Source organism: Podarcis raffonei, chromosome 16 (genome assembly GCF_027172205.1).
Source record: "Podarcis raffonei isolate rPodRaf1 chromosome 16, rPodRaf1.pri, whole genome shotgun sequence".
Lineage (NCBI taxonomy): Eukaryota > Metazoa > Chordata > Lepidosauria > Squamata > Lacertidae > Podarcis > Podarcis raffonei.
The window spans coordinates 37,890,749-37,911,649 of record NC_070617.1 but is presented as its reverse complement, the minus strand read 5'-3'; the positions used below and the strand labels follow the sequence as shown (position 1 = coordinate 37,911,649).

General features: G+C 48.1%; 1 protein-coding gene across 1 annotated transcript; it reads right to left on the bottom strand.

Annotated features, from left to right (window-relative positions):
* Positions 1-398: 398 nt before the first annotated feature.
* HPD (4-hydroxyphenylpyruvate dioxygenase) lies at positions 399-18,989 on the bottom strand. Its single transcript, XM_053370208.1, has 14 exons — positions 18,886-18,989; positions 18,455-18,481; positions 16,853-16,915; positions 14,708-14,812; positions 13,492-13,534; positions 11,256-11,338; positions 11,066-11,155; positions 9,143-9,246; positions 7,636-7,713; positions 5,989-6,151; positions 3,826-3,897; positions 3,610-3,732; positions 1,582-1,698; positions 399-645 (listed from the first exon to the last, which is right to left on the bottom strand). Exons 1-14 carry the CDS (start codon positions 18,886-18,888, stop codon positions 535-537), a joined length of 1,182 nt encoding a protein of 393 aa, XP_053226183.1. The 5' UTR covers positions 18,889-18,989; the 3' UTR covers positions 399-534.
* Positions 18,990-20,901: the final 1,912 nt, after the last annotated feature.

Here is a 20,901-nt window from a genome sequence, read left to right as displayed (position 1 = left end):
GGGAAAGGCTACTTATCACTGGCTTGTGAGCATCTGGATCTTGTAGCTGGGTGCTGCTGCTGCTGCTGCTGCTGGAAGCAGACTGCTGCACTCGGTGGCATGTAGGTAGCCACCTATCAACAAAAATGGCACAAAGAAGGGTTCCTGCATCACCAGGGGTTTGGACTTGATTCATTTTGAGGTCTCTTGCGACTCTCTGATTCCATGACTCAAAAGTTGTAGTTTTTACATAGCCCCAAAACTGTGTAGCTGTTACAGTCCTTTTTCACGTGCCATGCCAAATGCTGGGATCAGGAACAGACAAATTCATGTTCATTTGTTTATTTCAGCCAACCTGAGGGATCTCTCCAAAGTGGACATGGAGGAAGGCTCCCATGGTATTAATCTTTTTTATAAAAAAAAAGCCAATGGACGGAAAAAGGAAGACTTTAGAACCGCCTTCAGGAAAGCCTGAACTGGGAGGAATTATTCCAATCCTTTCTTGCATAGTGCATCCCACTTTCAGTATATATCCATACTGTTTCCTCCTGAGCATTACACAAAGTCTGATTCTCCGGTGGGTGTCAGGACAGTGAGATTTCCCCGGGCATCTTGGTCCAGTTCAATAGCTTCAAACAAAGATTTGAAGTTTCCAGCACCGAATCCCTAAAGCCACAGGAGAGAGAGAAATGTGTAAATAGTGCAAGCACTTTCTTCCCGATACCCCAGCTGGAGCTCTCTTCTGCGGCAGGTGGGATCTCCACTCCACCTCAGATGGAATGGTTGATATGGCAGAGAAGCCAATGATCAGTCACAATGTGCCTCATATAAACACAGAAGCATGATGGTGATGATGATGCATTCCCACCTGCTCAGATTTAATAGCCACACCAGCAACATTGTTGTTATTATTCCATCTGTCTTTTGAATAAGGGTTGTCAGGGTCAGACCTGCAGAACTTGGAAGGCGCAGAGTTAAGTCCCTAGTTCAGAGTAGACTAATGCCAAATTCCAGAGCAGTAAACTCAGAAATCGGGAAGGCCAGAGGCAGGTACCTAGCCAAAGTGAGGCAGCTAGTCTGTTTTCAAGGGGCAGGTGGTGAGGTTAGTAGCAATGAACTGATCAGACAGAGGAGACAATAATTATTCACAGAGTCAGCCAAGCCCCTACGGCAGACATAGGCAAACTCAGCCCTCCAGATATTTTGGGACTACAGCGCCCATCATCCCTAGCTAACAGGACCAGTGGTCAGGGATGATGGAAACTAGTCTCAAAACATCTGGAGGGCAAAGTTTGCCTATGCCTGCCCTACTGGTTGCTCAGATCATCTGGCCTGCAAGCCGCATTACCCTCTGACAATTAGCTGCAGCATAGTAAAATCTGGCCAACAGCTCATCCTAGTGGTTGCAATTCAGCATCTGGATTATCCAAGTTGAGTCCCTTTTGTGCCTTAAAAAGGTGGTCATTTCCCAACTTTTATCATGCAAGGTTTTTTAAAACAACAGCAACTGAGCAGGGTAGAACAGAAGCCATCTTCACACCAATCTGTGAGAGTTGATTTGTTTCCACTGAGCCTGGAGTGAGCCCCGGCTGCCCAACAAACCTGGTGATTGTGGCGCTGGATGACCTCGAGGAAGACAGTCGGTCTGTCCTGAACAGGCTTTGTGAAGATCTGAAGCAGGTATCCCTTCTCGTCAAAGTCAACTAGGATTTTGAGTTCCTTTACAGCAGAAGCAAATGAAAGGGCAATGATAGAAGTTGCCCAGGGAATGGGTGAGGTGTATAACAACAACAACAACAACAACAACAACAACAACAACAACAACAACAACAATAATAATTTTTATTATTTATACTCCGCCCATCTGGCTGGGTTTTCCCAGCCACTCTGGGCAACTTACAGCACATAAAAAATTGTAAAACATTAGACATTAAAAACTTCCCTAAACAGGGCTGCCTTCAGATGTTTTCTGAAAGTCAGAAAGTTGTTTATTTCCTTGATATCTGATTGGAGGGCGTTCCACAGTGCAGGTGCCACCACCAAGAAGACCCTCTGCCTGGTTCCCTGTAACCTCACTTCTCACAGTGAGGGAACCACCAGAAGGCCCTTGGCACTGGACCTCAGTGTCCGGGCTGAATGATGGGGGTGGAGCTGCTCCTTCAGGTATACAGGGCCAACACTGTTTAGGGCTTTAAAGGTCAGCACCAACATTTTGAATTGTGCTCAGAAATGCACTGGGAGCCAATGTAAGTCTTTCAAGACCAGTGTTATGTGGTCTTGGCAGCCACTCCCAGTCACCAGTCTAGCTGCCGCATTCTGGATTAGTTGCAGTTTCCGGGTCACCTTCAAAGGTAGCCCCACATAGAGCGCATTGCAGTAGTCCAAGTGGGAGATAACTAGAGCATGCACCACTCTGGCAAAACAGCCTGTGGGCAGGTAGGGTCTCAGCCTGCGTACCAGGTGGAGCTGGTAGACAGCTGCCCTGGATACAGAATTGACCTGCGTCTCCATGGACAGCTGTGAGTCCAAAATGACTCCCAGGCTGCACACCTGGTCCTTCAGGGGCACAGTTACCCCATTCAGGACCAGGATGGGCAAGGATCAAGGAGAAAGGTGGTTAGTTTCACTCATCCAAGCAGCCTGTCCACATCCTCGAAGGTAACAAATAGGAACTGATCCCATGCAACTTGACTGGACAGGACTCTAGCACTCTCCCACCCCGGCCCTGCTCCCACGGAGGAGTCTACCTCTTTCCGAATCCGAGCGACTTTATCTGCAAAAAACTTTGCAAATTAATTGCAGGAGATCTTGGGATCCCCACCAGGCCCTGATGGTGGAGGTGGTTCTGCTAGATTGTGAACCACTTGAAAGAGTCTCTTGCTGCTGTTTTCTGCAGATGCAATAGAGGCGGTGAAGAATGTCCTCTTTGCCGTCGCTATTGCCACCAGGAAGTGATGCCCTCAAAGCTGGGATGGGGTTAACCTGTGGCCCTCCAGATGTTGCTGGACTCCACCTCACATCTCTCTCCGGCGTTGGGCCATGCTGGCTGGGGCTGGTGAGAGCTTGGAGTCCAAGGGCCTTGGGGGGGGTGTCACAGGATAGCCAGCCCCACCTTAAAGGTTGGTGGTCTTGCACATTACATTGGAACTGCCACAACCCCCTTCCCAATGTAAAACTCATCAAGTTGTGCAGCTGCTAAAGTAATTGCTTGCATTTGTATTGTATTTCTATCCAAGATCCTCCAAGGGGAGTATCTGGTTCTTGACCTTTCTGTTTTGCTCCCACCAAAACTTGGAGCTAGTGGTTATTTCAAGGTCACCCACCAAGCTTCACAGGTGAGTAGGGATTTGACTTCATGCCTCGCCAGTTGGTAAGAACATAAGAAAACCCTGTTTCATCAGGCCAATGGGCCATCTAGTTCAGCCTCCTGTTCAGCCCCCAGGACGAGTAGCCACTGAATTTGTCCCATCCTCTTTTAAAGCCACCCAAGTTGATGGCCATCACTGCCTCCTGTGGCAGCAAGTTCCATAGTTTTAATGATGCACTATATGATGAAGTCCTAGTCTAGACCAACCTTCTGGCCACTAAGCCAAAGTGCAAGATGTAGGGTAGCCCTGGTAGCCAACTCACCTCCAGTTTATCCATGTTCTCCTTCACCTTGATCTTGGCTGATTTCAATTTCTCCCTAAGTTTTTGGTAGTAGGTGGGGGGCACCACCAGGAATTCCGTGCCACGTTCTTTCAGGTTTGTGACCTGCAACCCAAAAATGTACACAGCAATGACAAAGGCCACATTCCCAAAGGTGGCCACTTATTGGTAGACTGATCAGGGAATACACTGTCTTACTGAAGCAATAATATCCGAGGTATTCAGAGCGATGTGTTGGACTCCAGGGCCCCCGTAATAGTCCACGTATTCCTGCAGAGCGGAAAAGCACACAGTAAGCACAGGAAGGCACCATGTGAGTGGTGAACCGCCAGCAACAACATCACAAAAACACCAGGCCAAGACCAGGACCTGGGAGGTACCCCTGCCCGTACGGGCCAGTCGTGTCCGACTCTAGGGCTGTGCGCTCATCTCACTTAAGAGGCCGGGAGCCAGCGCTGTCCGGAGACACTTCCGGGTCACGTGGCCAGCGTGACGAAGCTGCTCTGGCGAGCCAGCACCAGCGCAGCACACGGAAACGCCGTTTACCTTCCTGCTATAAAGCGGTACCTATTTATCTACTTGCACTTAAGGGTGCTTTCGAACTGCTAGGTGGGCAGGAGCTGGGACCGAAAGACGGGAGCTCACCCCGCCACGGGGATTCGAACCGCCGATCATGCGATCGGCAAGTCCTAGGCGCTGAGGTTTTACCCACAGCGCCACCCACGTCCTTCAGGACCTGGGAGACCAGAGTTCAAATCCCAACTCAGCTATGAAGCTCACTTTGCAACCTCAACCTAGCAAGACTGTTGTGGGGATTAAGTGAGAAGAGGGAGAACTATGTAGACCACCTTGAGCTTGAGGGGAGGAGAGAAAAATATGTCATTGTGGGTAGTAGTCTTTAACAGCCTTCATCTCCTGCCTTACCGTCTTGTAATCCTAGGCTGTAATCCTTGACACACTTACTTGGGAGTATGTTCCATGGAGCTCAGTGGGTCTTATTTCTGAGCAGAAGTGTGATTAGCGCTTGTCTCACTGCACCCAAACATGGGAGGAATAGAAACAGGGTTTACCCAGAGTGGTGGGGTGGGAACATGTGCTCTTACTGCTGTTTTGATGAATCTCTACGTGGCCATCACTAATGACAGCTGCTCTAGTCAGATTCTTTTGTATTTTCACAGTACAGGAATTTTTTACCGTATTGTGGATTTTTAAAAAATCAAATCAAACACACATACACACAGCCCTCATCTGAAAATCACAGGGCAGTTTACAGCATAAAAATACAAGATGAGAACACAAAATACCTATTAAAACAAAATCAAACCAATAACCCCCTCCCATAAACACATTTAAAAGGCTATAGAAGAATAAGAGAAGAAGAGTTTGGATTTGATATCCCGCTTTACCACTACCCTAAGGAGTCTCAAAGCGGCTAACAATATCCTTTCCCTTCCTTCCCCACAATAAACACTCTGTGAGGTGAGTGGGGCTGAGAGGCTTCTGAGAAGTGTGACTGGCCCAAGGGCACCCAGCAGCTGCATGTGGAGGAGCGGGGAAGCGAACTCGGTTCACCAGATTATGAGTCCACTGCTCTTAACCACTACACCACGCTGGCTATAGAATGTCAATCAGCCAAAGACCCGATTATCGAGAAATGTTTCCACCTTGCACCAGGGGAGAAGCAGTCCACAAAGTCAACGCTCCTTGCTTAAAGGAAATCTACACCACTACACAGTCTCAACCTCCATAGAGGAAGAATTCAATAGGCAAATGCATTGGGATGGGCAGGGCTTGTACTGAAGAGGCCAAATAACTCAGGCGGTCACCAGCATGGCACACCATGTGCCCATAGAGACCTTCCTGGGGTGTGTGTCAAAGGGTCCCCCTCCCCCAATTAAATGAGGCTTGAGGCATTCCATTGCAGCCAATAGAATATGCATCTCTCTCTCTCTCTCTCTCTCTCTCTCTCTCTCTCTGTGTGTGTGTGTGTTGCACCCCAGAGTTTCCCCAGCATGCCAAGTGCCCAGAGCCCCCAAAGCAGTCGGCACCCCCTAAAAGAACTTTATGCTACAAGCCACTGGACTTAGAAACTGGCACCTTCTTCTCTAGGGGGCAGCTGCATCTGGTAGCACGCAATTGGAATTGCAGGTGGCAATCCCTTCCCAGGCACCAAGCATCCTGAGGCTCCGAGATGGAACCATCTCCCCAGGTTGGCCACTGGAGGATGGTGAAAGGCTTCCTGTTTGGCCGGGGACTTTCCACAGTCCTGGTGTGTCTCTGCCTGTTCCTCTGCCCTGGCTCGAGGCTCAACTCTGGCCACTCAGCCCTGACACAAAGGACCCAGAGAGTCTCTGCTTTCACCTGGATCTGAGACTTCCTCTTCCCCGTTGCAGGCTCATTGATGGGCATTTTAATGGTCTCTTCATAATTGGCCACCACAATAGACCGGAGGGCACTGTACTCTGTGTGCAGCTGCTTGTCGTCCACAGACCAGAAACGGTGAAAGAGGAGGTTTCTCTGGTACCTGCGGATGTGCAAGAAGCGCCACATGTCAGAATAAGTAGGCCAAGGGCTTTAGCCACAATTATATTCTTAAGAGAACATCCTGGGTGGAGTCTAGATGCATTCACAAACATTCTTTTGAAGAATTAATGACTGAAGAATTAAAAAGTTGTGACAAGGAGATGCAGCAAGCTAGCAAGAGCTATCTGAGCAGCTTCCTGCTCTGACATCCATCTCTTTCTTTTGTGAAGAGCCCAGAGCACCTGCTCCTGCACCCACCTTCAACCCCTGATATGTCCAGGCAGAGAGTCACTGCCAGTCAGGGTTGCACAATACCAAGCCAGGTGCATGGACCAGTGGTCTAACTCTGTCGAAAGCAGTTTCTACCTAATTCAATCCTTTATTCAGAACACTGAGGACTAGAGACCTCCTTTGTTTTTAGAGGAGGCACCACACACACTTTGCTTACAAAGACCCCAGGCTCAATCCCTAGTATCGTCAGATATGGCTGGGGAAGACTCCCATCTAATCCCCTGGAGAGCCATGGCTGACCACTGCACAGAGGGAGACTGGCCAATGGTCTACAGAAGCTGTTGATCTTCCTTCCAGAGTTGCAGCTCTGGGTCTATGGAACCATGGCTGGAATGGAAGCTGCTTGCTTGGAAGCTCAAAGAAGGAAGGGAGAGGTGATCTGCTCTGTGGGTGTTTATAGTTGCATTTGTCTTGGAAATTCCATTTAAAAATCAGCTAATGGGAGGGGGAGCGGGGTGTGTGTGTGGATCTCCAGGCAGCGAAGCGAGATCACATCAAAAGTCCATCTACTCCACTCTTCTCCAAACCTCCAGATGTTTTGGACTGCAACTCCCATCAAGCCCCAGGCAGCACAGCTGTCCAACCTAATGGTCCCACCAGCAGTTAACCAGATTATTCTGGGAAATCCTCATGCAAGACAGGAAGCCAACAGCTGCTTATCTCCAGCAGCTGGCATTCAGAGGTATAGAGTAGAGTAGATGGAGCTGGAGATCAATGTTAGCCATCATAGCTATTGCCCTTTGATATCCCCGCTGATAAAGCCACAGTCGAGGCCCAGCTACCCGCATCCTCTGGGCCACGTTCCCTTGAGCAGAGCCAAGGAGAGGGTCAGCCCCCCCTTCCTTCCTCCCCATCCCCCACATGCTGAGCTGGTGGTATGCAAAGCCCCTGGAGAGGATGGTCTATGAGCAGGGCCTAAAATGAGGCTTTCTGTCACCTGGATCGAAGAAGACTCAGTTGGGGACCCCGCCCCCTGGATGCGTGTTTGCGTACATACGTATCATGTTGTAAAGGCCACCCATAATAAATGTCCTAAAATCAGTTCCTCTGCATCAGGGATTTAGATCGATCAGGCCCACAACATCCGGGGTCCCCATGGCTGCTCTAAATGTCCTGTGTTGTCATCGAGGAAGTTTCATGTTCTAGAAGGAAAGCAATTCTTCCCTTAAGTTGATTTCCAAAAGCAATCTTTACCATTCTGCCACAGAGTTCATCTCCTGATCAGGCTGGTTCCCCACTATGTGGTCAATGAAGTTCAGTTTCACAGGTGGCCTGAGAAAGAAAAAGGCAGATGAGATCAGGGGTTTTTACCTCCACGGTGTTTTTTGTGGGATGAGTACTTCTCATGCAGATAAGTTGGCCTCAGATCCTCCCACCCCCATTAACTCTTTCCAGAGAAAAACGTATAGGCAAGAGAAGCTTGTTGCCAAAGGCTCATTTGAAGTATCTCAGCAACCCATTTGCAAATTAAGCTCTTGTCCGCCTTTCAGGGGTTAATCTCCCTTTACACAAAGGGTTCCCCATAAGCCAGTGTGGTGTCCTGCTAGAGTGTCAGCATAGAACCTGGGAGTCCAGCAACTTGGTCGTGAAGTTCCCTGGGTGGCCTTGGGCCAGTCATACCCCTCAGCCTAGCCTACCTCACAAGGTGGTTGTGAGGATTAAATGAGCAGCAGAGAGAACAAGGGATGCCACCTTGAACTGCTTAGAGAGAGAAAAAGTGGGATGTGAATGCAATAAATAAATAAATAAATAAATAAAATCAGACAGGAAATGTGGAGTAATGGGAACATACAGTGATATGTGGTGGGATTGTCCGTTAGTTAATGAATTTTGGAAACAGATTGGTATAGAAATATCAGGAATTGTGGGTAGGAAGGTGGAAATATCTAAATTAATGGTTCTTATTAGCCCAAGTAGCACTGAGTTAAAAACAAAAGAGGAATGTAAATGGGTAAAATTGATGGTAACTGCAGCCAGACAGGTTATAGCGAATAATTGGAAAAATGCAGAAGAGCTGGGGTGAACCAATGGAGGAAAAAAACTGAATAATATTATAATTTTAGAATATCTACAGTAACTGTGAAGATACACAGCATGAAAGGGTTTAAGGTCAGTGAGAAAGAGGAGGATTGGTTTGAGAAGCTATTGAATTATTCGGGTAGGTTTGAACAATTTGGGGCAATAAAAATGTAAAGAAACCTTGTGGATGGAGGAGTGTTAACGTATATAAAATTGTACATATGGTTGATTTGAATATGTTATTATTGATTATGTATACCCAATGTATCAGCCGCCTGGGGGTCTCACTGTTTGTGTTTGGTTGTGGGTAAAAAATAATAATAATCAGACATCAAACTCCCTCTGATGAAAGTCACCAAAGGTTCTTTGAGCATGTTTTTTGTTTTGATTCAGGTGTATGCTTAAGCTTGTCTGAAGTGTGTACCTAGAAGGATAACAACTTCCAGTGGGGTCACTGTACTAATCTGTGTGCAGGGGGAGGGGGGCGGGGAAGAGAGAGAAAAGATTATTTTTATCTAAAAGTGTAATGTGGGAATGACACTCAGAAATGGCCAGGATTAGCTCCTTGCTGGTTGAACAATCCCAGTGGCAAATCTAAGTGTGTGGAATGGCACCCAGTCTAAAATGAGACTCAGATCTTTCACGCTAGAGTTTAACCAGAGCAGTAAGGGCTGGTACTTACAGTCTTTTCAAGAGAGGGTCCCTGAAGATGGGTGGCTCAAACCCAGGCAGGAAAAGGCCCTTGTAGCCCCTCTTTTCTATCAGGGTGTGTGTGGTGTCTCCATACTAGATGGAGGAGGAGGAAGAGGAAAGTGAAACACTTTAATATCACTCTAGTGAGCTGAGGGATCCCACTGGCTCCCCGCCCCCAAAACTTGTTTTCTTGATTTTTGCCAAATCTCAGCAACAGTTGTTTTAAATAACTTTCTTTTGACCCCAAGTGCTCAGGAAAACCTGTCAAAATCTTTCCACAATTTCTACTTTTAGTTAGGTGTTTTTATTTATTTACTTGATTGGGGGGGCAGCTGCTTCCTTGCTCCCCCCTTCCCCTCGCTTCCCTCTACAGCATGTGCAGAAACCGCTTTCTTGACTGTTGACTCTTGGCCTTGTCTGCTCCTTTCACCAGAGCCTGTCTTCGCATGCAGGGGAAGAGTTACGTACAGTGGTACCTCGGGTTAAGTACTTAATTCGTTCCGGAGGTCCGTACTTAACCTGAAACTGTTCTTAACCTGAAGCACCACTTTAGCTAATGGGGCCTCCTGCTGCCGCTGCACCGCCAGAGCACAATTTCTGTTCTCATCCTGAAGCAAAGTTCTTAACCCGAGGTACTATTTCTGGGTGAGCGGAGTCTGTAACCTGAAGCGTATGTAACCTGAAGCGTATGTAACCTGAGGTACCACTGTATTAGGAGACTCTGATTCCCCTCACAGGCCTACAACTCCCAGAAATCCAGGGGAAGAGGGAGCGATTATTTAATTGTAGAGTTGAGAATTGTAGTTCTCTGAGGGGAATAGACACCTCCAAAACAGCTATTCAACACCCTTAAACTACACTTCCCAGGATGCTTTTGTAAATGGGGGGGCATGACTGATTAAAGTGCCATGATACTGTTTTAAATGTACAGTGGTGCCCCGCAAGACGAATGCCTCGCAAGACGGAAAACCCGCTAGACGAAAGGGTTTTCCGTTTCGGAGGCGCTTCGCAAGACGAATTTCCCTATGGGCTTGCTTCGCAAGACGAAAACGTCTTGCGAGTCTCGCCATTTCCCCCCCGCTTCCCCCCCCCTTTTCAAAGCCGCTAAGCCACTAATAGCCTTTTAGCAGCTTAGCCGCTAATCCTTTAATAGCCGCTAAGCCGCTAAATCGCTAATAGTGCTAATCCTCTTAGCCGCTAATGGGGTTGCTTCGCAAGACGAAAAAACCGCTAGACGAAGAGAATCGCGGAACGGATTCTTTTCGTCTTGCGAGGCACCACTGTATACGGTGTTATGTACTGTACTAAGCTTGGATCCTAGAACAATAGGCAGGTAGGATCCTAGAACGCAACAGCTGATTGGCCTGCAGGAAAAGACCAATCAGGCTCCAGGAGGGAAGCAGAATCAGCTAATCAGACGGGACTCATTGTGTAAATAATACTATAAAGGCCTGAGGTTTGGGGGGCAATTCAATCACTGTTTTACAAGCTGCAATAAAGAGCATGGAGTCACTACAGGACTCCGAGTATATTTCAATGGCAAACAGGACCTCTGACTCTATACATTAATCACTACCTTTGGCTAAATGCATAACTTCTTCTTGAAGCTGAAGAAGTCTAGTAATTTCTCTCAGTCTCCAGTTCAGAAACATGAGGCTAATAAGATAGGCTTGTTTTAAGGGTTTCTGATAAAATAAAAAACAAAGTGCCTAGAAAACACGCTACATAAATCCTATTTATTAATCACAGCCGTAGAGTTTAGTCCAACCCCCTGCAATGTATCCCTGACAGATGACCATTTAACCTCTACCTTCCAGTCCGTTCCACTGTCTAACAACAACTGCCTATTTGTATTATCATTTCCTGAGTCTGTCCAAATGCAGTTTACAGGTGAAAGCCCTCACTTTCTTACCGTCTGAACGACTGCAAATTTCACCTTCCCGTATTTATCTTCCTCTATCCAGGGTTCTTTAACAATCAGAGCTCCACGCTCTCTAGCTTTCTGAGTGGGAAAAATAAAAATAGCACCTACTAGATGAAGCAAGGCGAAAGGCTAGCAAGCCTCTCAAATAACACAGAGACCCTCCTCAGCAGAGATTCACCTGCACGATGAAATCACAGTCCTCCACTTCAAAGGCAACATCTTTGACTCCGTCCCCATGCTTCACTAAGTGTGCTCCCATTTCTGCATAATGAGGGAGAGAGAAAGAGGAAACACCAAGACAATTTAATGGAGGAGAAGTTTCTCAACTGCTATTGGCCAAAAAAGATGAAACCTCCATAGTCAGAGGCAGTGTACCTCAGAACACTGAACGCCAGCTGTGCCTTAGTTAGGCACAGCGAATTACCTGTGCTAGTGAATTAACTGCATTGTCCTTTAAGAGCAAAGGAGACTCCATTTCCCCCCTGAGACAAGGAGAAGCCTACATTTGAAGTCCTGCCAAGGGGCTGCATATAACCCTGGTAAAAACTCCAGCTGAGGAAGTGGCAGATGTGGTGACCCTGAATCCAGCCGTCAAGGCCCATCAGAGAATGCAGAAAGAAAAAAGGAGGGAGAGGCCCACAGCCACCATGCCAGGCTGCTCGAGGGCAGGGCTGTCTTTAGCAGATATGGCGCCAGGGTGCAAATATCCGCCCAGCACCCCCAAATTACCACAGATGAGGGGGGGCTGAAGCTGCGCACTGCCAGCCATCAGGGGGCACAACTCTCCCCCATGCTGCTGCAGGAGAGCAATCCTCGCGGAGGCCTGGGAGGCAAGCTGCATGCCCTCCAGCCATATGGTTGGCGGGGCACAGCTGGCGGGCATGCAGGGAAAGGGGAGGCCACCGGCAAAGCCACGCAGCTCCCCCACTCGCTGGGGCGCCCCTGAGAGTTTGGCGCCCTGGCGCAACAGACCACTAAGCCCTATGGGAAAGACGGCTCTGCTTGAGGGCTTCCCAGAGGCATCCGGTTGGCCATGAAGAGAAGCTGGGGGCTGGACAGGGTATCCCTTTGGCTGGATCAGTCCATATGATATTAAAGCACCACTCACTGGAGCTCACTCTAGGGAGCCGTGGGTGCTTCAGCACCCACAACAATATATTTGGGGGACTGAGCCACTCCAAAGTCAGTGGCCCTTCGTTGTGGGCACAAGTCGAAGCCCTTCGTTGTGGGCACCCACAATCTTCGGTGCGAGAGGGCACCTATGGCACCGCAGATGGGTTGTGAAGGACATGGAAATATGAGAAGGGCCTAGCCACTGGATCAGGCCAATAACTCCTCTAGTCCAGCATCCTGTTCTCACAAGGGCCAACCAAGATGCCTACAAGAAGCCTGAAGGCAGGACGTGAGCACATCCCATTTGGGATTCCCAACAAAGGTGTGCTGCCTTCAACATTGGAGGGAGAACAAAGCCATTGTAGCTAAGAATCACAATGCAGGCCCCTTCCGTGGCTCCATGGAGCAAAATGCGCCAACACTACAGGCTGGAACAGAGGCACCAACTTGTGCCCAACACTGCCAGGAGGGAGGGCATCGCGCATGCTTGACATCACACATACACCCCCCCAGACATGCCAACTTAGCCTGCCATCTCCCGCCCCCCACCCTACTTTTTTATGCAGCCTCTCGTTTTGGTGTCTTCCGGGAAGGGGCCCGGGCGATTCTCAAAAGGACACGCCAGGGTGAAGATGCTTTGCCTTGCCACACCCCTGGCAGAGACCATCAGAGAGCTTTCAGTGCGCAGGGTCACTGAATTTTGAGGAGGCCCAACCCACCCCTTGAAAATTTGGGTGGAGCCCTCGGCCACCCAACTCCCCTAGATGGCACACCTGGGCTGGAAACAATGAGATGATCTGTGTAACACTGGGATATAAACTAACTTGAAGCACGGTAAAATAAACCAGTGAACTGCATTGAAAGAGACCCTGGGAGGTCATTGAGCCCCACCCCCCAATGCTCAGAGCAGAATCTGCAATGCAAGACACAAGTCCTGCAGCAGCCCCTTACAGACAGCTGCCCAGCCTCGGCTTAAATAGTGCTGCGGAGGGGAGTCTGCCAGCTCCCCCTGTGGCAGACCTCTGTTCCACCTTTTATGCAGCAACCCTTCTGATATTTGAAGACCCCTTTCACGTCTCCCCTTAAACTGCTCTCCTCCAGGCTAAAGCACAGCCAGCAATTTAATGCATTCCTTACTGAGAGTCCAGAACCCTCCCCATCCTGTTTGCCCTACTCCTGACCTGCATGGAGCCAACACCTGTCTCAAAATGTGGCTCCCAGAGCTGGACACAGAACTCCCAGGGTTTCAAAAGGAACTCGTTTGGTAAGAAAAGTTACAACAGGACCAACTCTTGAATTACCTTGATTTCCAGGGTTGAGAGCCGAGGAGAAGATAAATATGATCTGTTGGTAATCAGAATAATAATCAGAATAACTACAAGCATTCTTTTTTTTATGACAAGGTTAAGTGATGAGTCAAAGGCTGAAATGCTGACACTGGCATTCATTTAAAATGTTGATATCCAAGATCATTGAGACAACAAACAGGAAGCTAAAAACAGGAATATTCCATAACATCTGGAGGGCACCAGGTTGGCAAAAGGCTGGATTAGAGAGTTGGTCTTTCGTTGCCCCTCCCCTATTCACAATACTGTTACACTCCAGCCCAACTCTCCAAAGGGTAAGAGAGTCCAAGGGTTCCAGGTTCAATTTACTTGGAGTGAGGGTCTTTAGAATATATGGTTTATAGATGGTTTATCTACATACATCAAGGGACGCGGGTGGTGCTGTGGGTTAAACCACAGAGCCTAGGGCTTGCCTAGGGCTTGCCAATCAGAAGGTCGGCACTCCTGCCAACCCAGCAGTTCGAGAGCACGTCAAAGTGCAAGTAGATAAATAGGTACTGCTCTGGCGGGAAAGTAAACGGCGTTTCCGTGCGCTGCTCTGGTTCGCCATGCTGGTTAGTCATGCTGGCCACATGACCTGGAAGCTGTCTGTGGACAAACGCCGGCTCCCTCGGCCTAGAGAGCGAGATGAACACCGCAACCCCAGAGTCGTCCATGACTGGACCTAACAGTCAGGGGTCCCTTTACCTTTTATCTACACACATATATAACCTGAGCATAGGATGATGGGGCTCACAGCATGAACACCCCAGGAGATCTTACTTATCCTTTGAGTCACAGCTTGGATTTAGCGCAGAGCAAGCATGTCTCTGTCTCCAGCTTTTCAGCCGGCCCTCTGCCCAGCAATGTCTATTGTTTCCTTCCCCTGGCAGCTAGGTGTGGGGGAAAGGGAGACCCACTCATTTGCCCAGAGGGCAATATCACTTAGTTGTAGCCCTTGCAGCTCAGCTTATCCCTTTGGCATGTGGATCATGGTACTAGTTGTCAGCTACAACTGTTGCCTAGACAAAGAGACTGGTTTTGCAAGCTTGCTCACACCTACCTCCGCAGGAAATTTTCTTTTTTTAAAAAAGGTCAACAATTTGTTTGTCTCCGGATTTTCACTTCTTGCAATATGGCAACCCTAGACCCCCCCCAAGCCTACATCAATGCAGTTTTCTCTCCTCCTTACCTTGTCCTGTTTGACCACATGGGACACCACCTCTCTGCTTCCCGTCTCCAGACCTTTGTAGGCCAGTTCTTCAAACCCCATTTTGTTGCAATAAAATGAAGCAGCCTTTAAAACACACGGGCGAAAAAAAGGAAAACGGCTTTTTAAAAAAGCATGTTATCAGTAAGTCACCAGACACATATTAAGTCTATGGGCCATAATCAGCTAAATTGTTGCAATGGTAGCTCCCTCCCCCCACCCCTGCACATTTTACGACATCCTCAAATCCATTCTGCAGGGAGGGAAAACTCCCAGATCAGGTGGGGGGCACAGAGGGGAGATCATTCTGTTGCACAAGGAGAAATCCTTGAACTGCTCAGTGCAACATTGAGTACAGCGTTACCTGTTTATCCTACTGGTGTGATGTTTTAAATCTTGGCCTGACACTTGGCAAGAACCAGTGTGACATAATGGTCAGAATATTGGGTTTGGACTAAGGTTCAAATCCCCACTCTGCCCCTCAGCCTTGCCCTTAGGGGGCTGCCTCACCCTTTCCCCCTTTTTGCACTGCATCATTCCAGACTGCAAGCCTCAGAACAGATCATGACTTCTTCTTTTGGTATTGCTTAAATAGACCACTCTGGGGGCATCTTCCATTGAATTACAGTTGCAAATGACATCATTAAGAAACAAAACGGAGGGGGGACACACATCACTTGCAGGAGGAAAGGTGAGGTTGATGGGGCTCATCAACCTGGGAAGGTAGCCCATCTAGGAGAAGCAAAACTCTGACCCTAAACCTCTGCTGCCTGGTGCCTGGATATCTTTGTGAGAAGAAAAGGCTCAGGGGTAAGCCCTCCACAAATGTGGAGTGGAGTTCCTAAGGCGGTTGGGTGACATCTTGTATGACTCTTTCTGGCAATTCCTGCCGCCAAGCCGGTGTCAGACATATTGCTTCCCTTTCCTTTTGACCACATCAGCGAGGTTAATGTTGTCTGGTCAGCCCAGGACCTCCAGACACACTGCCCAGGCTTATGCCTCAGGGAAGCCACTTTGGTGCTGCTAGCACAGCAGTTTGACTTCATCCCAGGAGCTGCACTCCATTGTCTCTCGAGACAGATGGATGCCAACAGCCACATGGAGGGGTGAGGAATGGCTGCAGCAGCCCTGTGCACCTTGTAGAAAGATATGTGGCTGCAGCAACAAACCAGGGAGGTGTGGAAGCACAGGGGGCTACAGTGCACAATTCAGAATGGGGAAATGTGGGCATTCAGCCAGGGTGGGGGTGAGCCCTCTCTGCACGGTGTGTGTTTGGCTCAGCACCTCCCTAACCCCGCCAACCAAGCCAAGAATCTGCCTCCCCTCTCCCCTCTCTCGGTTGCATCAGGCTAGTCCAAAGACCATTCCAGCTCCACATTCCTGGGAGTGCAATGCCCCATCCCCCATAGCCAGCAAGGCACAAGCCATTAATTGAATGCAGCTTACCCAGGAAATCTGCCCCACTCCCACCCCGCCTTTCAGATGGGTCTCCACCCCGTCTCCAGCATCCAATAGCACAACAGCCTGAAGCACATCCCCTCCACAGCCCTCCGTATTGCAAACAAATGCAGGAAGAGATTTGCAGCTGGATCTGGCCAAAGGGGGCCCAATACAGTCCAGCACACTGTTCTCGCAGAGGCCAAGCTGGGAAGGGGACAAGGGGGCAACAGCAGCAAAGCCAACAATATTAAGAGGAAGGACTCTGTCAAGTCTGGCTTCCCCCTCTTTCTCATTTTCCCAGACTTTTCCACTTGCCATATCTCACATGTGAGATACGGTTTTATAATCCTCATGGAAACCTGCCACATTTCATGAGGCCCTTCTCCTTTTTGCAAGCAATTTGACCCCCATACAATGCACATTTGTACATGGTTTTCACTAAACACCTGCATTCTTATAACACATTCCCCAAATGTACACACTTTGTATACACCACAAAATTCAGAGAAGTGAACATTTCAAAGTTTGGCCGCATTGCAGTAAGCATTTTGTCTGGGACACTGCGAATCAGGTAAGTCTGCTCCGAAATCCGAGCCAAACTGGTTTCTTCTCTCATCCTTTCTCGAGAGTCAACCCCCCCCGCCCCCCCGCCCTGGCAGAGGTTCCTGGTTTTATCAGCACACTCACCTGCTTTGCATTACCAACCCAAAACGTCAAGGAATGGAAGTGAAGGAACCGGCCTCTTTCAGGCTGAATGGGAGAAAAGGTAGCTGGTTATTACGGTATGTGACACACTCAGAGGCAGAGCAGTCCAGTATCCCTTACACAGGCAGGCAGTAGCGTATGAAAGGGTGCCAGCACCCAGGGCCGTGCAGAGGTGGGGGTGGGAGAGAGTGAAATGGACGGAGTACGCATGCGGATTCAGCTGCCTAATAGCACCCGCATCCCCCAGGAGATCACAGCTGTAGAGAGAAGAAAAGAAGAATTGTTCCCTTGTCCATATTTGCAAAGAGAAGCCATTTTCAACAGAGCCCAGATGTTCAAATTTTGCACCCTTAAGCAGAAGAAGAAGAAGAGTTTGGATTTGATATCCCCCTTTATCACTACCCGAAGGAGTCTCAAAGCGGCAAACATTCTCCTTTCCCTTCCTCCCCCACAACAAACACTCTGTGAGGTGAGTGGGGCTGAGAGACTTCAGAGAAGTGTGACTGGCCCAAGGTCACCCAGCAGCTGCAGGTGGAGGAGCGGAGACGCGAACCCGGTTCCCCAGATTACGAGACTACCGCTCTTAACCACTACACCGCACTGGCTCTCACTACACCACACTGGCAACCCCCCTGTGCCCCCCCACATGCTGTGCCACTGCAGGCAGGATCATTCAAACCCCTCTCAACAGAGCCAGGTGAGGCAGGATCGGAACTAGGATGGCAGAGGCAAAGATCCTTTAATGTTTTTGCTGGGACACAAACTAACACAGCTACCCTCTGTGGGGGACAATGAGGTTTATTTTGGAAGCAGGTCCTATTGGGTTCAATGGAACTCCTTTCTAGTAGCTTAGGATCATAGCCTTGGGCAAATGGACCAGGCACACACAGTAATTAGTGAATGTACCACTTTTTCTTAATCGATTGAGAACATAAGGCACCAACTAGCCAAAATTAACCACCCTCTCATTTTAGTGAGGCTGAAAATTGCTTAATGTTGGCTGAACTGTGCCCTCATTGTTTTGTTTTGTTTTTTAGCTGAGATGGGGGAGCTTTTGTTTCTTAAATACACCACTTTTGTCAGCTATCGCAATATTATGAAATATAAAAAATATTAGACAAGAAATTGGTGCATATTTAGTACGTGAACACCCAAAAAGGATGAACATGTTGTTTGCAAAGCCCTGTATCATACATGCATCCGTGACAGGCAGCTGGGATTGACCTGGAATGAGAGTACAGTTGGTGGCTAACCCAGGTTTCCCTTAAGTAATGTGTGAGTCTATGAGACTCACACACTTCTGCTTTAAGAATTACAATCATTCAGTTAAAATACAAAACAATTGCATCTTGTAGAATGTAAGAATGTGACTTTTGTACGATGCTTTCAGGTTTATAGGGTATTTGCCAAATGCACAGCCCAGTTCTTCTATGCAACAAGAGAATATTCATTTCAAAAAGGCTTTTGCCGTGGTCCTTCTCGCCAGCTTATGCCCTAAGACATTAATCCAAAATGCCACTGACACCATAGACCATATTTGGGGTGGGGTGGGCGCAGGGATATTAGACTGCATTGTGATCTTACCTTCAGCCCTTTATCCGAGTAAGTCGTCTAGTGGTTAAGGATCAAAACAGAATAAAACAGAGACATTAATTTTGCAAAAAGTTACTCCAGAAGTTTTAAAAAACCCACCTCAAAACTAATGCTCTATGCAAGTCATGAGAGTTTTAAAAATACATCAGACACCACCATCAATACTAGAGGGATGAAACCAAAATAAAAATATAAACCCATGTCTAACTGTCTGCACAAATTAGGTGTTCACAGCATATTCACTCACTCCAAGAAATTGCTTGGTTTTCATGCACTGATTTAGATGTTTGCAGGACAGTCCAAATGTGAACAACTAGGAAGTGTCTGCAAATTTCACAGGGTCAAAAACATCTCTTGTTACCCTTAGAGTGACAGCAACAATATATATATATCTAATTTGATTAAGAGCTATGAAGCCTCACCATTTTTTCTTCTCTGTGGCAGCAAAGCGATGTCACCAAGAGAGAGAGACAGAAAGAGAGAGAGAAACGGGGAGAGGGGCAGTATCTGAAGCTTTTAATAAAGCAAACATGGGAGGACAAGCTCCTCCCTCACTCCTCCTACTCCAGATGGAAATTTTAAACACTTTAACCCCAAATATATGCTGTCTTTCTCGCAAGCATTATCTGTGACCCAAGAGAAAAGGCAGGGGACCAAGTGACTCCAAAGTCAGTGTGTGGGTCAAAATGCAACGTTTTCATGCAGCTGCAGTTTGGGGCTGGACTATGGGCAGTGCTGTCTTTAGCATATGCGCCGCCGGGGTGCAAAGATCCGCCCAGCGCCCCCAAATTTAGTTTAGCCCCCAAATTAACTTTTATTATGCTTATGCCAAACACCACACTTTATCTCTTGTTTACGAAACGAAAAAGAAACAAACATTTTTATTTGCTTATTTATTTACAATACACTTATACTAAAGCATACAACACCACCACACTTAATAAACTGATAAGTATTGTTTAGGCACCTACTTGGGAGAAACATCAGTCGGGTCAAAGGTGCCGGTGACCCAGGTGCCGCATAGCAGCTCAATACAATACGTACCATAATATTTTGCATACACAGCGCCATTGTGAATGACAAGCGCCATCGCTAGTGCGCTTTGGTAAATGAGCACACAAAGTTGAAAGTCCTTTAGTGAAACCGTAGGTATACATTTCTGTAATACCTAGGTATATATGTATTTTGTTTTTCTAGCTTGAGCAGCATTATTTATTATTTCATAACAGGTAGATAGTTAAGATCTTAGGCGGCTTCGGCAGTGGGCGCCTGGCACCCCCCAGAATTTGGCGCCCGGGTGCCCCACACCCTTTGCACCCCTGGGTAAAGACGGCCCTGACTACGGGGTCTGTGCCCATGTCCCTGCTGTCCAGGAGGCACTAAAGAATGCCAGGGAGGCAGTGTGGCACTCTAGGGGGCAAAGCGTTGCACTGGCAGCCAAGGCTGCTGTCACCCTTGTTTTCATTTCAAGCAAGTAGACTTCACAAGGCAGAGTGAAGCGGCTGCCTCAGGTGGCAGATGCTGAAGGGCAGAGAGCAGCGAAGGCTGTGTGAGCTCCAGAGTATGCTCTCTGCCCTCCCCAAGGGAGTTTGCTGCCCTCAGGTGTGATGGAGGACGCGGTCGCTTTGCCAGCGTTGAAGTAAATGCCAGTCTAGTAAGCTTCTGCACCTATAACAGTGGACGCACCATGACGTTCTTCATCTTGGGCAGCAAAATATCTTGAGCAGGTCTTGGCAGCCAGTCAGATGCAGCAGTGCTGGGGTGTGTGTGAAGCCAAGATGCTCCCCCCTCAGAAGGCAGCTTGCAGACCCTCCAAGTGTCCCTAAAAAACCACTGGTTGTTATTATTATTCTTGAATAGGACATCCCTATTTTCACCGGATAACTGTTGGAGGGGATGAGCTTGTCCAGCAGCCCCTGAAACCTGGCAGGTCTTCTGCTTTCACTGAGCTCCCCTCTGTGACTCCATGATGCCATTCCTGATCAGTCACTGCCAGCTCAGACCTCATCTGTGTATATGTGAAATCATAGAAATAATCTTCTATTTATTTTCATTTATTATTACATTTCTACCGTCCGCCACTGACGCCGCCCATTTCCTCCAAAGAACTCAAGGAGACATACATGGCTCTTCCCTCACCCCACTTTATGTTCACAATAACCCTGTGAGGTAGGGCTAGGTTGAGAGACTGTCTGTCTGACCAAGGAGCTTCCAGGCTGAAGTCCTGGACCAACACTCTGACCACTACCCCCCAACTGGCTTCATTTCATTTTATACCCCCCTTTGTCCCACGAGAAGCCAGAGCAATGACCAATGTGAAAAACACACTCCACAAAGACTTTAGAACATCGATAATATGCACCTCTAAAGCATCTGAGCAGGGAGATCGTCCTTTTGGTTACTTGTGTAATTTTGCTTGCACTTTAGGATAACAAGTC

What these genes read in the sequence shown, in the direction of transcription:
- HPD (XM_053370208.1), bottom strand. An exon ending in GACCCTCTCTTGAAAAGACT is followed by an intron (nt 7,714 to 9,142) that starts GTAAGTACCAGC and finishes TTTCTTTCTCAG; the next exon opens with GCCACCTGTGAAACTGAACT. An exon ending in ATGAACTCTGTGGCAGAATG is followed by an intron (nt 6,152 to 7,635) that starts GTAAAGATTGCT and finishes GCACATCCGCAG; the next exon opens with GTACCAGAGAAACCTCCTCT.